At 37.8% G+C, this 13,818-nt stretch overlaps 2 protein-coding genes across 10 annotated transcripts; both read left to right on the forward strand.

Annotated features, from left to right (window-relative positions):
• The first annotated feature begins 592 nt into the window (after positions 1–592).
• On the forward strand, positions 593–5,150 carry LOC128027508 (zinc finger protein 414). Of its 6 annotated transcripts, none has more exons than XM_052615210.1 (8): positions 593–738; positions 830–873; positions 1,068–1,164; positions 1,251–1,361; positions 1,524–1,629; positions 2,108–2,649; positions 4,293–4,445; positions 4,631–5,150. In XM_052615210.1, the coding sequence occupies exons 3-8, from the start codon at positions 1,158–1,160 to the stop codon at positions 4,705–4,707; spliced, it is 996 nt and encodes a 331-aa protein (XP_052471170.1). In that variant the 5' UTR covers positions 593–738; positions 830–873; positions 1,068–1,157; the 3' UTR covers positions 4,708–5,150. The 6 variants fall into 6 exon arrangements, 5 of the variants coding, with proteins under 5 accessions (XP_052471170.1, XP_052471159.1, XP_052471186.1 ...); XM_052615199.1 differs by having other exon boundaries at positions 1,095–1,164; XR_008186737.1 differs by lacking the exon at positions 830–873 and adding an exon at positions 3,620–3,690 and having other exon boundaries at positions 609–798; positions 1,095–1,164.
• Positions 5,151–5,299: 149 nt separating this feature from the next.
• Positions 5,300–13,416, forward strand: LOC128027483 (protein ENL-like). Of its 4 annotated transcripts, none has more exons than XM_052615167.1 (12): positions 5,300–5,449; positions 7,054–7,234; positions 8,110–8,192; positions 8,758–8,901; positions 9,001–9,126; positions 9,356–9,964; positions 10,050–10,125; positions 10,206–10,314; positions 10,434–10,533; positions 10,767–10,841; positions 10,937–11,008; positions 11,783–13,416. In XM_052615167.1, the coding sequence occupies exons 1-12, from the start codon at positions 5,438–5,440 to the stop codon at positions 11,909–11,911; spliced, it is 1,716 nt and encodes a 571-aa protein (XP_052471127.1). In that variant the 5' UTR covers positions 5,300–5,437; the 3' UTR covers positions 11,912–13,416. The 4 variants fall into 4 exon arrangements, with proteins under 4 accessions (XP_052471127.1, XP_052471140.1, XP_052471118.1 ...); XM_052615180.1 differs by having other exon boundaries at positions 10,767–10,832; XM_052615158.1 differs by having other exon boundaries at positions 5,301–5,449; positions 10,047–10,125.
• The last annotated feature ends 402 nt before the right edge of the window (positions 13,417–13,818 follow it).

The following is a 13,818-nucleotide window of genomic DNA, read 5'->3' on the forward strand; positions in this document are numbered from 1 at the left end:
ATGGCTAAAGAGTCACTTAATCTGAATAGTCCTACCATTTCAGTTTCAGGATGGAGTATTATTAAAGAACCTTTCAATTGGAAATGGCAAGGCAATTGTAATGACTGTAAAACAGTAAGACATTTTTATAATGTACAAAACAGAGTAAGTCAATGCAAAATTGTACTGAACTTAAGTAGAGAATTTAACAAGACTAAGGATGGGTCATACAAAACCTAATTCTACATTTCTTATAATAGGAAACCACAGAACTGAATTATGTGAAACATGCCAAGTTAAGGAAACAGTTGATCATGTTGTTAATCTGCCCTATGTATGAACAGGAAAGGAATGAACTACAAAGAGAATTACAGAATTTAGGATGCAATTGATTTTCAACCTACAACATATTAAACACGAAACAAGGATTTGGTAAAATAATAGACTATTTTAAAATTCATTAAGAATCGTGGATTTAAGTATAAAATATAGAATTCATAACATACCTTGACTGAAATCACTTAACACTCCAGCACAGGAGGTGGCGGTATTCACCTTAAAAGCCGCTATGCGACCCGCCAAAGAAGAAGAAGAAGACGCACTGACAAACGGGAACGTATGTTCTCGCGGTATTTAGTGAAGAACGTAACGTAACGTAACGCACGTAGACGGTGGAAAAACAAGCTAGATAACCGCTTTAATTTGAATTAATTTGTTTTTAAAAAATAATTTTTAAAAACTTTGAGAAATCCATTCAAAGTAATTGTCACAGTAACTGCATTATAAATAATTGCTATTGAACACGAGTAGTGCACGCAGGTAATGTGATGTTTTGTTGTTGTTTGTCTAGCTCGTGCGTCTGCTGGCTCTGCGCGCGTCCTTAATCGATTGTTGGTGAGATGTTCTGGTAGTTTGGGTCAATGGATTGCTGTTTTTTTTTATTGATCAAGTGCATGTTATTGTACTTATTGCTTTTAAATCTACTGTGTTGTTCCTCTTGCGCACCCACATAAGAATTTACTACGAGCCATTCACTGAAAGTGTGCATGAGCATTACTGAACTGTATCATATTTTATCATTTATCTAGTCTAAATTAGGGCAATTGTTATCCTAGAGTGCAGGTCTTGCTGAAACAGGAACCATCCCACTAACGTTACCTCAACTATAAGCAGTCAGCATGGAGGGTATGTCATTATTGGTGCTATGCTTTTATCTGCTGTTTCAATGTCCATGCATATTAAAGTAGAACTTGTATGCAATGTTCCACCAGGCTGTCGAATGACCTGCACGTTTTATGGGTGCAAGAGGACCTACAACAGTCCAGAAGCACTGAATAATCATCTTCAGGACCATCAAAAGAACACTGACAAGTCTCTCCCAGGTATAACATCAACATGCGTTTAATTATTATATATATATTTTTTTGCACTAGTGCACTTGATGAATAAAAAGCTGTTCATAAACATTTATTCAATTAATTTATAACCATAAACCGTGTCACATTAGCAATTTGGTGTCTAATGCACAGTCCTTTATTCTTTAGGGAAAACTTTCCTGTGCTCTCATATAGGATGTGATGGTTCATTCAGCAACATGCAGCAGCTAATGGAACACATGAGGCACCACTACAAGCCAAATAATTTTTTCCTGTGAGTTCCTATAGCTTTGCTTTTAGGTTTCTTTCTTAATGAGGTTACATTTATTATGTTGTTTAATTTGACTCCTTTTAGGAAATAGGGTGAATTTTCATTTTATGCTGACTGTAAAGAGTTGTCTAAGTCAATCACTTTATAAATCTGCTCAAAATCTCCGAAAACAGGTAGCCATTTTCTGCTTTTTAACTCTTTAAATATTTCTCTTACTTTTTACTATATATAATTGCCTAAATCTTATAAACAACTGAGAATATGGTGATCAAAATAAAATAAAAAATCACCTGTCAATTCAATTTTCTCCTTCTCTGAAAACAATGTAGTTAAAACATCTAGTGGTATGAGTTTTTTTTTTTTTATATAAATACTACTACATGTATTGTACTTTTATTTTTATTTTTACGCACTTCTGTTCTGCTCTAATGTATGATTCAGCTTCATGGTTCTTCATTATTATCATTTTTATGTCCTTCAGGTGTGAGAGCTGCAGGGCCAAACTGCGTTCTTACCGTACTCTTCTCAAACACCTGCAGACCTGTGCTAAAGTTGCTAAGAACAAGGCTGTAAAGGTCGAGACTGGAACGGCACCTGACGCAGATCCCACCAATGTTCCTCCCATTTCCAGTGACCTGGATTCATCTGGACCCCTCTTAGGCCCAGATGTACCTGAGGATATGGAGTCTATGCCCTCTTTGCCCACAAATCCAACACCGGAAAACATGACCGTAACCCAGCAGCCCCCAGAAAAACATGCATTTGCTAACCCCACACCTGCAGAGCCTGCAACTTTACCCCTTGACACTATAAATCCTGCCTCAACCGAAACTCTTCCTTGCCAACCCGAATCTCCCTACAGCTCCTTTCCACCCACTCTGTCTCCTGTTAACCCAGCCTTCCAGGCAGACGTGGGCCTACAGCAGCAGCAGAGGTCTCCTAGGTCTGGTCCTCCCAGTCTAACGGCTTCACCGCCCCTGCCATCACCACCAGGATCAAACGCAGTCTGGAGGAAGAACCAAGGTGAATGAATCTCATAAATCTTTCTTCTTTGAGCGAGGAAAACATACTTAGTGTCATTGCTCACAATGGGTTTCATTCACTAACTGTGTGTATGCATGAATTTGTACCTGAAATCTGATCACGATTAAAACTTTTACATTTCATTTTAAATTCTAAATGTATTGAAAACATTTGTAAAAAGAAAAACACTTTTGCCCACAAGACTGTGTGTTTATTTGATCAAAAATACAGTACAAATAGCAAGTAATTACTGTTTTTCTGTTTAGATATATTTTAAAATGTAATTAATTTTTTTGATGGTAAGGCTGAATTTTCAGCATCTTTACTCCAGTCTTCAGTGTGACATGATGCTTCAGAAATCATTCTGATATGCTGATTTGGGGCTCAAGAAACATTTAATTTCTGAAGGATCATGTGACACTGAAGGCTGGAGTAATGATGCTGCTATGCCATCACAGAAATAAATATAGTTTTAAAATATATTCAAAATAGAAAACAATTTTGAACCATTTTTATTTTTTATTTTTTTTTAAATGCAGCCTTTGTGAGCAAAAGTTTTTTTTCAAAAACAATCTTAATAGTTCCAAACTTTTATTTTTCCCAAATAACTAACCTTGGGTATGCTTTTCGCTGATTTACAATAATCCAAATTCATTCAACAAGGTAATGAACAAATTCATGCGTGTATGCACTTGTTGTGAACTAGGCAGACATTTTTCATTAAAGAAGTTCTCTTTTGCACATAAATAAGAATAATCCAGATAATTATTACTGAATGAGACCCAGTGTTCCTTAAATCATCCTACATTTTAGACCCTATTCACCTGTGTATATTCCGGTTTGCTCAACTGAACTCACCTGCTTATCAACAGGTGTGAGTTCTTATGAAAGAGTATTTTGTAAGTCACTTGGGGGAGGAAATTGCTGCTTTGAGTCAACTGTGTTTTGTCATGTTGCACTGTCCTGCCAGACCCGCCTGCGCCCCTTTTGCACAGATGGGACGCTCCGAGCAGTCAGAGTTTAAATAGAGATGAAGTACAGGTGAGGCACAGAGAATCCACACACACTTTGTTTGAGGAAACAATCTGATCTTCCCTCAAATGATGCTTTAGATGCTAATCCTCCTCCTCTAACCGGACTCCGTGTTTCCCTGTACGACTCAGTCCATTCCTAGCTGTACGACCCAGCCCACTCCCATCTGATCCTAAACACATATGTCCGGCTGCTTCACTAACCTGTAATAAAACATTAGAGAGTGTGCTTTCAGGGCCAGTGTTCCTTTACGTTTTCCCTTTCCCATTAGCATTTTCTATCGAAAATCATGTGATCATTTCTGGCAAGAGATGGTGCTGTATTATCATAATTGACCATGTGTGGAGAAGTTGACAGCTCTTACTAATTCCAACATCTTAGTGCCCATATTCATCCATCTAAACAGGGTTCATTGCCTTCATTATGTGAATAATATATTGCTCTTGTATATATGAGCCGATGTCAGTGATCACTGGGGTTCTTTTTCCAGCTCAGTCTGATACTTTTTACTGGTGAAGGTTTTTCTGTCTGTCTACAAACATTCTCAATTAATGTTTAACCATGAATATAATAGTCTTTGAGTTCGTTTTCCCATGAATTAAATCTGTCAGGTCAGTCCTTCAACTGCCGCATCCTGTGGGAGCACACAAGAGGTCGGTACAGTTGCCTACAGTGCGGACACTGCACCCCAGACCGGGGGGAGATGACCGCTCACATTGAGGCCCAGCACAAGAACCCAGGGGGCAAAGTGAACAGTGATCATGGTATGACTTATGTACTTTGTTTATTTCTAAACATTTTAATGAATGAAATGCGTACAGTGTTTTAAAAACTCTTTAGATTTGCTAAGTCTTGTCATGTAGTGCATTCCAGCCTTTAGCCTTTTGAAAGCAATTACACAATATAGGGATGCGATCTCACTAGACTGAACCTTCTGTGTATTTTACAGATACAGAGATGGGCAGCGCATCTTTACTGGCTAAGACTTCACTGCACTCTGAGAACTCTACTTATACACAGCTCTAACATCGAATGAGATGCTAAACCTGCTGAATCACAAATAACTTTTGTAGTAGCATTTTATACAGAGGGAGAAACTCAATGTTTTCATTTCACAGACAGTGTGGACTTCAAGCATCTGTGGTCTGGATCTGTCCATATCACTATTCAAACACATGAAGTGCATTTATGAGTCATGTAGACAAAAAAAAAGTTCTTGTTAGGTTTCAAGTAATTTGGAATGGCATATAAACAAACTCAGTAATTTTATGTCACCTACGTTTTTATTTTACCATTTTAGAGTAGACAGTATCTTCAATAGAGAACAGTATTCATGTTATAAAACGTAATGTGTTCGAATCAACATGTTCAATCTATTTCAGTTTATTCAAGAGTGAACTTTTTTTTGTGTGACTAGTTGTTTCTGTAGTGTTTAGTACTTGCAAATAAAAATCTTGTCAGATAAACTAGTTTAAATTGTGAAGTGAGTTCATCTGTTTTACTTTGAAATCGTACATGATTATCTGTGGAGGAATGTGTTTCTTTTATTAAATAGTCTATACAATGGTTATAAGCTTGAAATGATTATTCTGAAATACCATTCTGCTTTTATTTTAAAAACTGTCAGTGTCGCGGCCATTTGTTCAAACTGCTCCGTTTCTCCCTTCACACTCCATCAGATGTAACAGCGAGGATGCAGATTCAATCTACTTCAACGCTTTTGTAAATAGATCAAACAACCGGAAGATAGGCAACAATGGAGAACATGGTAATAAGACTTTACTGACTCTGACAGACGTACAGTACTGAGAAATATGCATGGTGCTTTATCATTAAAACATTTATACTGAAAGACGCGATGCCAACGTTTCTGTGAAGATGGTTAGAATGCTAACTTAGCCAGCTAGTCTTTTTTACGAGACTAAAAGCAGGAAACCCGCAGAATTACATCCGTTTTTAATGAACATTTTTGTCGTGACGAATATATGCTTATAGAAACCAATATTTCCTTTTATAATCCTCAGCGTTTGGCTCATAGTACTGAATGACTCTTGAGTTCCTGCACTCACTAGCTGTCCAGCTAGCCTGGACCTGTCTCAAAACCTAGTGAACTGCCTACATAGACAGCACTTGGGCGCCTCAGGAGCGCGCGAACGTTCGAACGCTTCCACGGTTAAACATGCTGTCTAGGTAGGGTGCTCATTAGGGTTTGAGACAGTCAGCAGGAGAAAATTCTTCCATTCCAGAGTTGGATGGATTAGTAATGTTGGCCTGTATGTGAAAATCAAAGCATAGATTCTAAATATCATAACATTCAATCTGCTGTGTGCATCTGTAAATGATTAAAGAAAAGCCAAACAGCTCTTATTTGACATGGAAGAGTGAAAGGAAGTTCTGCAATGTCTTTGATTAATGAAACAATATCTTACCAATTTTAATAGAAATAAATACCTCAGAGGTCTGGTCAGAATATAATTAGTGCTGATTCAGTAACATTTTTCCTTCTCTATGCCATATTCCAGAGCTCTTACTCACTTGATTTTGCTAATCAAGTGTTATACACTGTAGACTGATCATTTCAGTCCAATTTAAATAGCAAATTTTACATTATAATGACATAATTGTTAGATTTCAAAAATAGAAATAAAGTATATATGTTACACACATTAATATACTATGGGATGCTAATTTACCTGCAGTGTTCAAACTTAAAAAACCACTACACTTTCACTTTGTCTATCTATCTGTCCGTTCTTCCATCCATCTCTCTCTCTCTCTCTCTCTCTGTCTGATAGACTGCGTAGCTTTAAAACATTGAAACGTCAATCTTTTAAACCCACTGGCCAGGCTTTCTCAAGCCAACTTAAAGTATGAATTGACTAACTTTTTTTTTTTTTTTTTTTTATCTAACTATTTTGACATGAACATGTTTTCTTGTATAGTTTTTTGTATTGTGCAGTCATTGTAAAATTGCTTTGGCTACAGATAGGATACAAATAAAACGAATTTATTAACCACTGAGCTAACGCACACAAGCCTTTCAGTCATTTTGTCTCCATACCAAGAAAAGCTGTAAACCGTAAACCATCGCACACATGTAGACTGTCAGAGAGCTGTGAATTTCCTTCTCTAGCTGTCAGAGAGCAAAAGCTGGTTGATTTCTCACAGATGTAAGCTGTCAGTGTAACACTGGTGTTGAGAAGTTGGCCGAGAGCTTCTTTTAGTCTCACTCTGAGTTAAACGTGTCACTCACAGATGAAGTATCTGAATCGGTTTTTTTTTCTTTTTCCATTTCAACAGTACTACAGTTGTAGGACTCATATTCAGAATAGAGAAGAGTGACAGCTGACTGCTGCTTTCCTCTTGTTTCAGTGCACTGTGCAGGTGAAACTAGAGCTGGGACACAGAGCCCAGTTAAGGAAGAAAGTCACTACCGAGGGCTTCACGCATGACTGGATGGTGTTTGTTCGGGGCCCAGAGGCGTGTGACATCCAGCACTTTGTGGAGAGAGTTGTCTTCCACCTTCACGACAGCTTCCCAAAACCCAAGAGAGGCAGGTTTTAATTTGAGTCAAATTTGTAACACTGTGACTAAATCGAGTACCCACAGCCATGTAGGTTTAAGTCCCTTTCAATCAGAATTAAAGAAACCATTTGTGTGGAAGCCCATTTTCTTCTGTTATCATGTTTAATCTGTCTTTTTAGCTCATGCTGTTGCCCAAGCTATTTACTTTATGTAGTTCCACCTTATGACTAGATATCCGTCTCTATTATAGTGATTCAGATCTAATTTTAAGCTTTCTGTTTATGAGTTGCATATGAAATTTCCATCTATTTGGATTAAAGAGTTTAAGTCATGCAATGACGCAAAAGCACACCTTTGTTAGAAAGAGAACTTAAAGAAGACATAACTGCTTAGAATTAGCATAAATCTGTTCTTTGTGAAAACAATTACATTTATTCAGTTAAAAGTGTTTTGTATTTGATGTGTTGTATTTGAAGGTGTGTTATTTTATGCTGTTACTTTCTCCTGTCCCAGTTAAATGTGCAAAGAGAACTACAAGTTATTTTTTTTTCAGAATGTCTCCCCAAGATGTTTAAACAACACTGTTTTCAGTGGTGCTTTCAAAATATCTCCCTGTTTGTTTGAGTGGTCTGATATGTCAACCTCTGGCTAAACCAATGATGTGGTTTGGGGGCGGGGCTACCAGATTAAAGGAATGTTGTGGAAACCTGTTCAGAAAAAAATTATTTTTGTCATTTCATTGTGTCAGTAGTGGCAAAGAAATAGTACACTTTACCGTATTTTAGTATTTACATATAAATAGTTCATTCTAGAGTCATATTTCGGTTTCAGTACAGATATTAATATATGTGTAGATGTGAACATCTAACTATGCATTTTCACTTTGATTTCTTTATTTCACAGTTTGTAAAGAACCCCCATATAAAGTGGAAGAGTCAGGCTATGCTGGTTTTCTCATGCCTATAGAGGTCTATTTCAAAAACAAGGTGAGCACATCCCATATCTACAGCAGTATCTGTATTTCTTTATCTTTGACATGAATAACTGTTGTTTCAAGCAAAATGTAAGAAAAGTTAAGCACAGTGTTGCACTCAGTCTTTATAGATGTGTGAGGGTGTGTTCTTTTTAAGCAGTCCGTTGCCACAGCATTGGAAAAGTGTTGTGATGAAGAGTTTAACAGTTCAGTAAAGGTAAAGGTCACTACTAGGTGAACTAGTTAGGCACTGGGAGCTAATAGATTTTACAGAGGTGTGCTAAAAGAAAACTGACATGCAGCTACTGAAGTACTGAGAACTTGGAGGGGGTGTAAATGGTACGAAATGGTACTTTTCAAAATGAACTTTTCCAGAATCTGTAGTGGAATATTTATGGGGTTTTTCCATGTTCTCTCGTTTCCTGTAATGTAATCAACCAAAGAGCGTACTTTGTTTTGACTTTACTGTAAATGTTACACATACTTCTAGAATGACTTTCGGGTTTGATACTGATGTTCTTTAAATTTATATTTCTTTAATCTATAAAGCCTGAGCATGCTTGTCTCTCCGATCACAGGAGGAGCCTAAAAAGGTGTGCTTTAATTATGACCTTTTCTTGAACCTGGAGGGCAACCCTCCTGTCAACCACCTGCGCTGTGAGAAGCTCACCTTTAACAACCCCACACACGAGTTTCGACGCAAGCTGGTCAAGGCCGGTGGGGTGAGTGGGACTGTTCGTCTTTGTATTTTCTGTACATCTACATTCAGCCCTTTTCAATAGATTCTCTCTCTTCCTGTTCGGATGTTGTTCTTGTCCCAGGCTGTAGTTATTCCTGAGGGAGCGGAGATGATGCCAAGGCCGAGTCCAGATTACCCAATGCTGCCTACCATTCCACTCTCAGCCTTCTCGGACCCCAAGAAGATCAAGTCCTCTCATATGGCAAAGGTTAGTAATAAAGTGTTTAAGATATTCAGTATCCTATATGGTTTTGCTTATAGGGAAAAAATGTACATTATATCACCATTCTTTCCGTAGTTAGATTTTTTTAGTCCCGTTCTGTTTTCAGTATGATTCTATCCCACTCTGGTGTCACAGGCTCAGTAACGCAGTAGTATTCTGGGTTGCTTTTTGAACATGTATTCAAAGATCGGTCATTTTAAAACTTTTATTGTAGGAGTCGAGTAAAGATGGAGGAAGTGGGAACAGCAAAGGCCTCAAAGTCCATAAGGCAACCAAAGAGCACCGAGAGCGCACACGAAAGGATTCAGAGAGCAAGGCCACGTCTAGAGAGGGCGACCGGGAGAATAGCAAGTCTTCACGAGACCAATCGTCATCCTCTTTTACAAAGAAAGCCCCAGACGGCAGAGGAAAAGATGAGGGGAAAACAGTGCCTAAAGCAGCCTTCAAAGAGCCCAAACTCACAGTCAGAGAGTCCAAGATGGATGGCATGTCTCCAAAAGGTGGAGGAGCAGTGACGGGCGGGGGGGGACCGCTGGATGCTCGTCTCCCAAGCAAGCGGCCCTCGACTGCCACAGAGTCTCCAAAGCTGAGTACCAAGAAACAGAAGAGGATAGGCTCCGAGGGCATGAAGGGGCCTGTGAGCGGAGCCTACAGCGGCAGCTCTCCCCGCATTACCTCAACAACACCCTCCTCGTACCCTGAGAAGAAAACCCCTAAAGATAAAGGCCACTGGGCAAAGATGAAACCAGAGGTGCAGGAAGTGAAAAGGCGGCCAGACTCTGACGAATCCAACTCTGAAGATGAAGCCTCGTCCAAATCAGAGGTATGTTTTGGTCTTTCGATCAGCAGAAGATGGATTTGAATGGATTCGAATGTAATGAAGCTGAAGGATGTTGTTTATTTAGCAGTCGGCTCCATCCAGTCCGTCTAGTTCCAGCTCCAGCTCTGATTCTGACTTTGAGCCGTCGCAGAAGCAAGGCCAAGGTACTGAGTTTAATCACGAATCGTATGATCAGTAGTGTGTCCCCTCATTCAGTTTGGCTGAACGCGATGATTGTGTCCAGGGACGCTTCGTTCTATGGTGGAGGATATGCGCTCTGAAGTCTCTGATGATGACAGCAGCTCTGAGGTTGAGACGCCCATGAAGGCAACTCCACCCAACCAGGACTCTCGGTCTGTGCCAAGGACTTTGATCTAATTTGGTCCTGTTCGAATTTCTTGAAAAGGAAACATGAAAATCAAAACAAATTTCTGTACATTAATATTACACACTTTCATTTTCTTGTTTTCAGTTTAAGCATGGACAGTGAAAGTGATGGCAATGAGGAGTCCCGTCCCCCCAGCCAGGAAGCCCCCTCACCTCTACCCAAACTCAGCTCAGCAAACCTAAAGGTAAGACTGGTATTGCATTGCAATGAAACTTTGGACTGGTTTATACACCACATAATTGGTGCAGGATTCATTTTGAAAACAATTTTCACTCGGAAATTTCATTTTAAATAAGAAAGACTGGAATAGTATTTTTGTGTAAAACTTGTTTTATTTAAAACTTAGAGAAATCATTCTTTAACAGTGGATCAGGTTTATATTTGGATTTTGTTTGAAATGTCTGTATCCTTTGCCAGATGTTAGGAAAAAAGAGCCCAGATTCTTGCACCCGTGAGAAGGTGCTCAAGAGGGGATACGACAAGGTAGGAAGGGTAAATAACTGATTTATACTCATCAGTGGCTGAAATACAGATTTTATTACACATAAAACTACAGTGGAGGTTTATGATGATTGATCTGATTACAGGCTTATACAGAGGAGCTTGTGGACCTTCATCGCAGACTGATGGCTTTGAGAGAGAGGAACATTTTACAGCAGGTAAAAATAACTTTTTTCTTCATTTGGGTGAAGAAATATTTTAAGTAATTCTTGTGTCAGGGAAATATGTTTCTGTAATTACCACAAAAATATTACACCTTTTAATATATTTGTAAAAAAAAATTATATATATATATATATATATATATATATATATATATATATATATATATATATATATATATATATATATATATATATATATATATATAAAATATTTATAAATATATAAATCACAAACCTGAAAAATTCCATTATCATCATGCATTATCATTATGCCATTATAGATGAATACATGCATTATCAGATCTTTTTTAAGGAATTAAAAGTATTAACATACACTACTGTTCAAAGGGTGTTTTTTTTTTTTTTTTTAAGAATCATCTTATGTTCACCATGGCTGCATTTATGTGATGAGACATGCAGCAAAAACAGAAATCTCGTGAAATTTTATTACTATTCTATATATCTGTTGTCTATTTTAATATATTTTAACCTGTCATTTATTCTTTTCAGTATCCCATGATCCTTCAGAAATCATTGTAATATTTTTGTGTAAACCGTGAAAATGTGTTTTTCAGGAAAGTTTAAAATGGCAGCCTTCATTTGAAATAGAAATGTTTTGAAGCAAAGTAAATGTCTTGACTTTCATTCTTAAGAATTGCAGGTAGTTTCTCTCACTGTAGAACATCTGATATGCGTGGTTCAGCTTTCAGGAGGGATGTTGGCTTCTTTTTGGTTGACATGCATTTGTGTGTTGTTGTTTTTTTTAAGATTGTGAACCTCATAGAGAAGACTGGCCATTTCAACATCACCAATACAACCTTTGACTTTGACCTGTTCTCCTTGGATGAGTCAACTGTACGCAAACTCCAGAGCTACCTGGAAGCCACCTCCACATGACACAAGGAAGCTGCTCGGCCATGAGAGAGGCCTCCAAACTGACTGGGGGCAGAGGGAAAGGTATTGAAAGTAGAATACAAATGCACAGGAACAAACAAAAACAAAACGAGCAATCAAAAAAAAAAAAAACTTTATACTGTATCGAAATAAGCAAACAAAAGGACCAGGGGCTTAAAGGGGCGGTATTCAGGGTTTATCTAATAACAGCACTGCACATTGCACTAAGAAACAAACTGTTGGCACAATACTGTCCAAAATGGACAGGATCTCGCATAGGAACCGTGGAAGAAATACCGAATTACAAGTAGGTACATTTCAAGATTGGTTTTGCACCAAAGCTGTAACACTGGTGGAAAGGATCCTTCACTCGGGCCTTTATGCAGGGGCGATGACTGAAAACTGTGTCCCCTCTATACCCTGTCACTCTTCTGCTCCACGTACATCAACCACTCAGCACAGCTTGGTGGCGTGGAACGAGCCCAACTAGATCAATCCTTATCAGCATACTGTTTGTGTCTGCATAGCTTTGTAGCCCCATGTGTTGAATAAAGTAATACTCTCAAGCTTTGGTGATAGACGCTCCCTCGGATCAACTAAAGGGGAAAAGCTATCTGCCTTTGTAGTGCCTTTTTAAAATATCATGTGTTTAATTATAATTGTTTGTGAGTCTCTCATTGGTCTTTGGATGATCAAGATTATCTGTCAACATTATTATGCCTGAAATTGACATTCCAGGCCCTTTAAACACAGTTTAATACCTGTCCGTAGAGAACACGTTACGAGAGAACCGTTCTGCATGTGTGATCTGGGAAGGTCTTGTGCATTATTCTATGTTTTTTGATGGTCAGCAACATGAAGTCAATTTGTTACGCATTTAAAGTTCTTTTTGTAGTTTATTTAAGTAACTGTGCACTTTTTCTGGTCACTTCAGTGCTTTGTAATTATCTGATAACTATATTTATGTTTTCTTTTTTCTTTTTCTTTTTTACATAATATTGACTTGCAAAAATGTACAGATTTTTGTCAATGTTTTTAAATGCATCTATTGAAGTCATATTGATTATTCGATCACTTGAGAGAATATGCACACAGATTGAAGGGGGGACTTTTTTTTGTCTGTATTCCAATGGTGCAATTGGAAAAAGAGTCTTCTGTTCACCTGAAGTATTATACAAGTGAAAATGTATTTGTGTCAGATACGTATTGTCTGATGACATTGCTTTTTTAAAAGCATACCTGCTTGACATGTTATTCTTCATTGTCGATTGCCAGTTACCCTTTTGATTCTGAATAATGTATGGTTCTAAAGTAAACAATGTTTTCAGTGAAACGTTTGTGGCAGATGTATGTTACATCATGGGAAAATTGCAGTGATCTGTTTTTCAATGATTAACACTTGAATAATCACTTGCAGGAATATGCATACAACCCTGTACATTTATCAGCTATCCTCAGGACTGTTGCAAATACAGAAGATGCTCATAATAAATCCACATATTACAAAACATTATAACTTGAGGTGCAATCTGGAAACTTCTAGTAGGTCTTGTCACTGTGTTTGCTTCTCTACCATAAAAGTAGCATATCCATATCAAGGGGAATGTGATCTTTTACAGTATTTATGCGAACATCTAACAATATGTATTATAAAGGCCACCATGCACTGAAGGCTTAAATTGAGGAACCATTAAATCTTGTTCTCCATTTAGAATTTTTTATCAGTATGTGTGTTTATAAATTTACTTTTCATATGACTTTATATGACATGGCTACAATTACTTGCCTTTCAGGATGAAAGCTCTCAAGCTCATTATTTAAATCAACATTTTAAACATGACTGACAAATTTTCCAGCCTGTTATAAACATATAATAGTCTAGTAGATTTGAATAGTATGGACTTGTGTAG

This window comes from Carassius gibelio, chromosome A2, assembly GCF_023724105.1.
Source record: "Carassius gibelio isolate Cgi1373 ecotype wild population from Czech Republic chromosome A2, carGib1.2-hapl.c, whole genome shotgun sequence".
NCBI lineage: Eukaryota > Metazoa > Chordata > Actinopteri > Cypriniformes > Cyprinidae > Carassius > Carassius gibelio.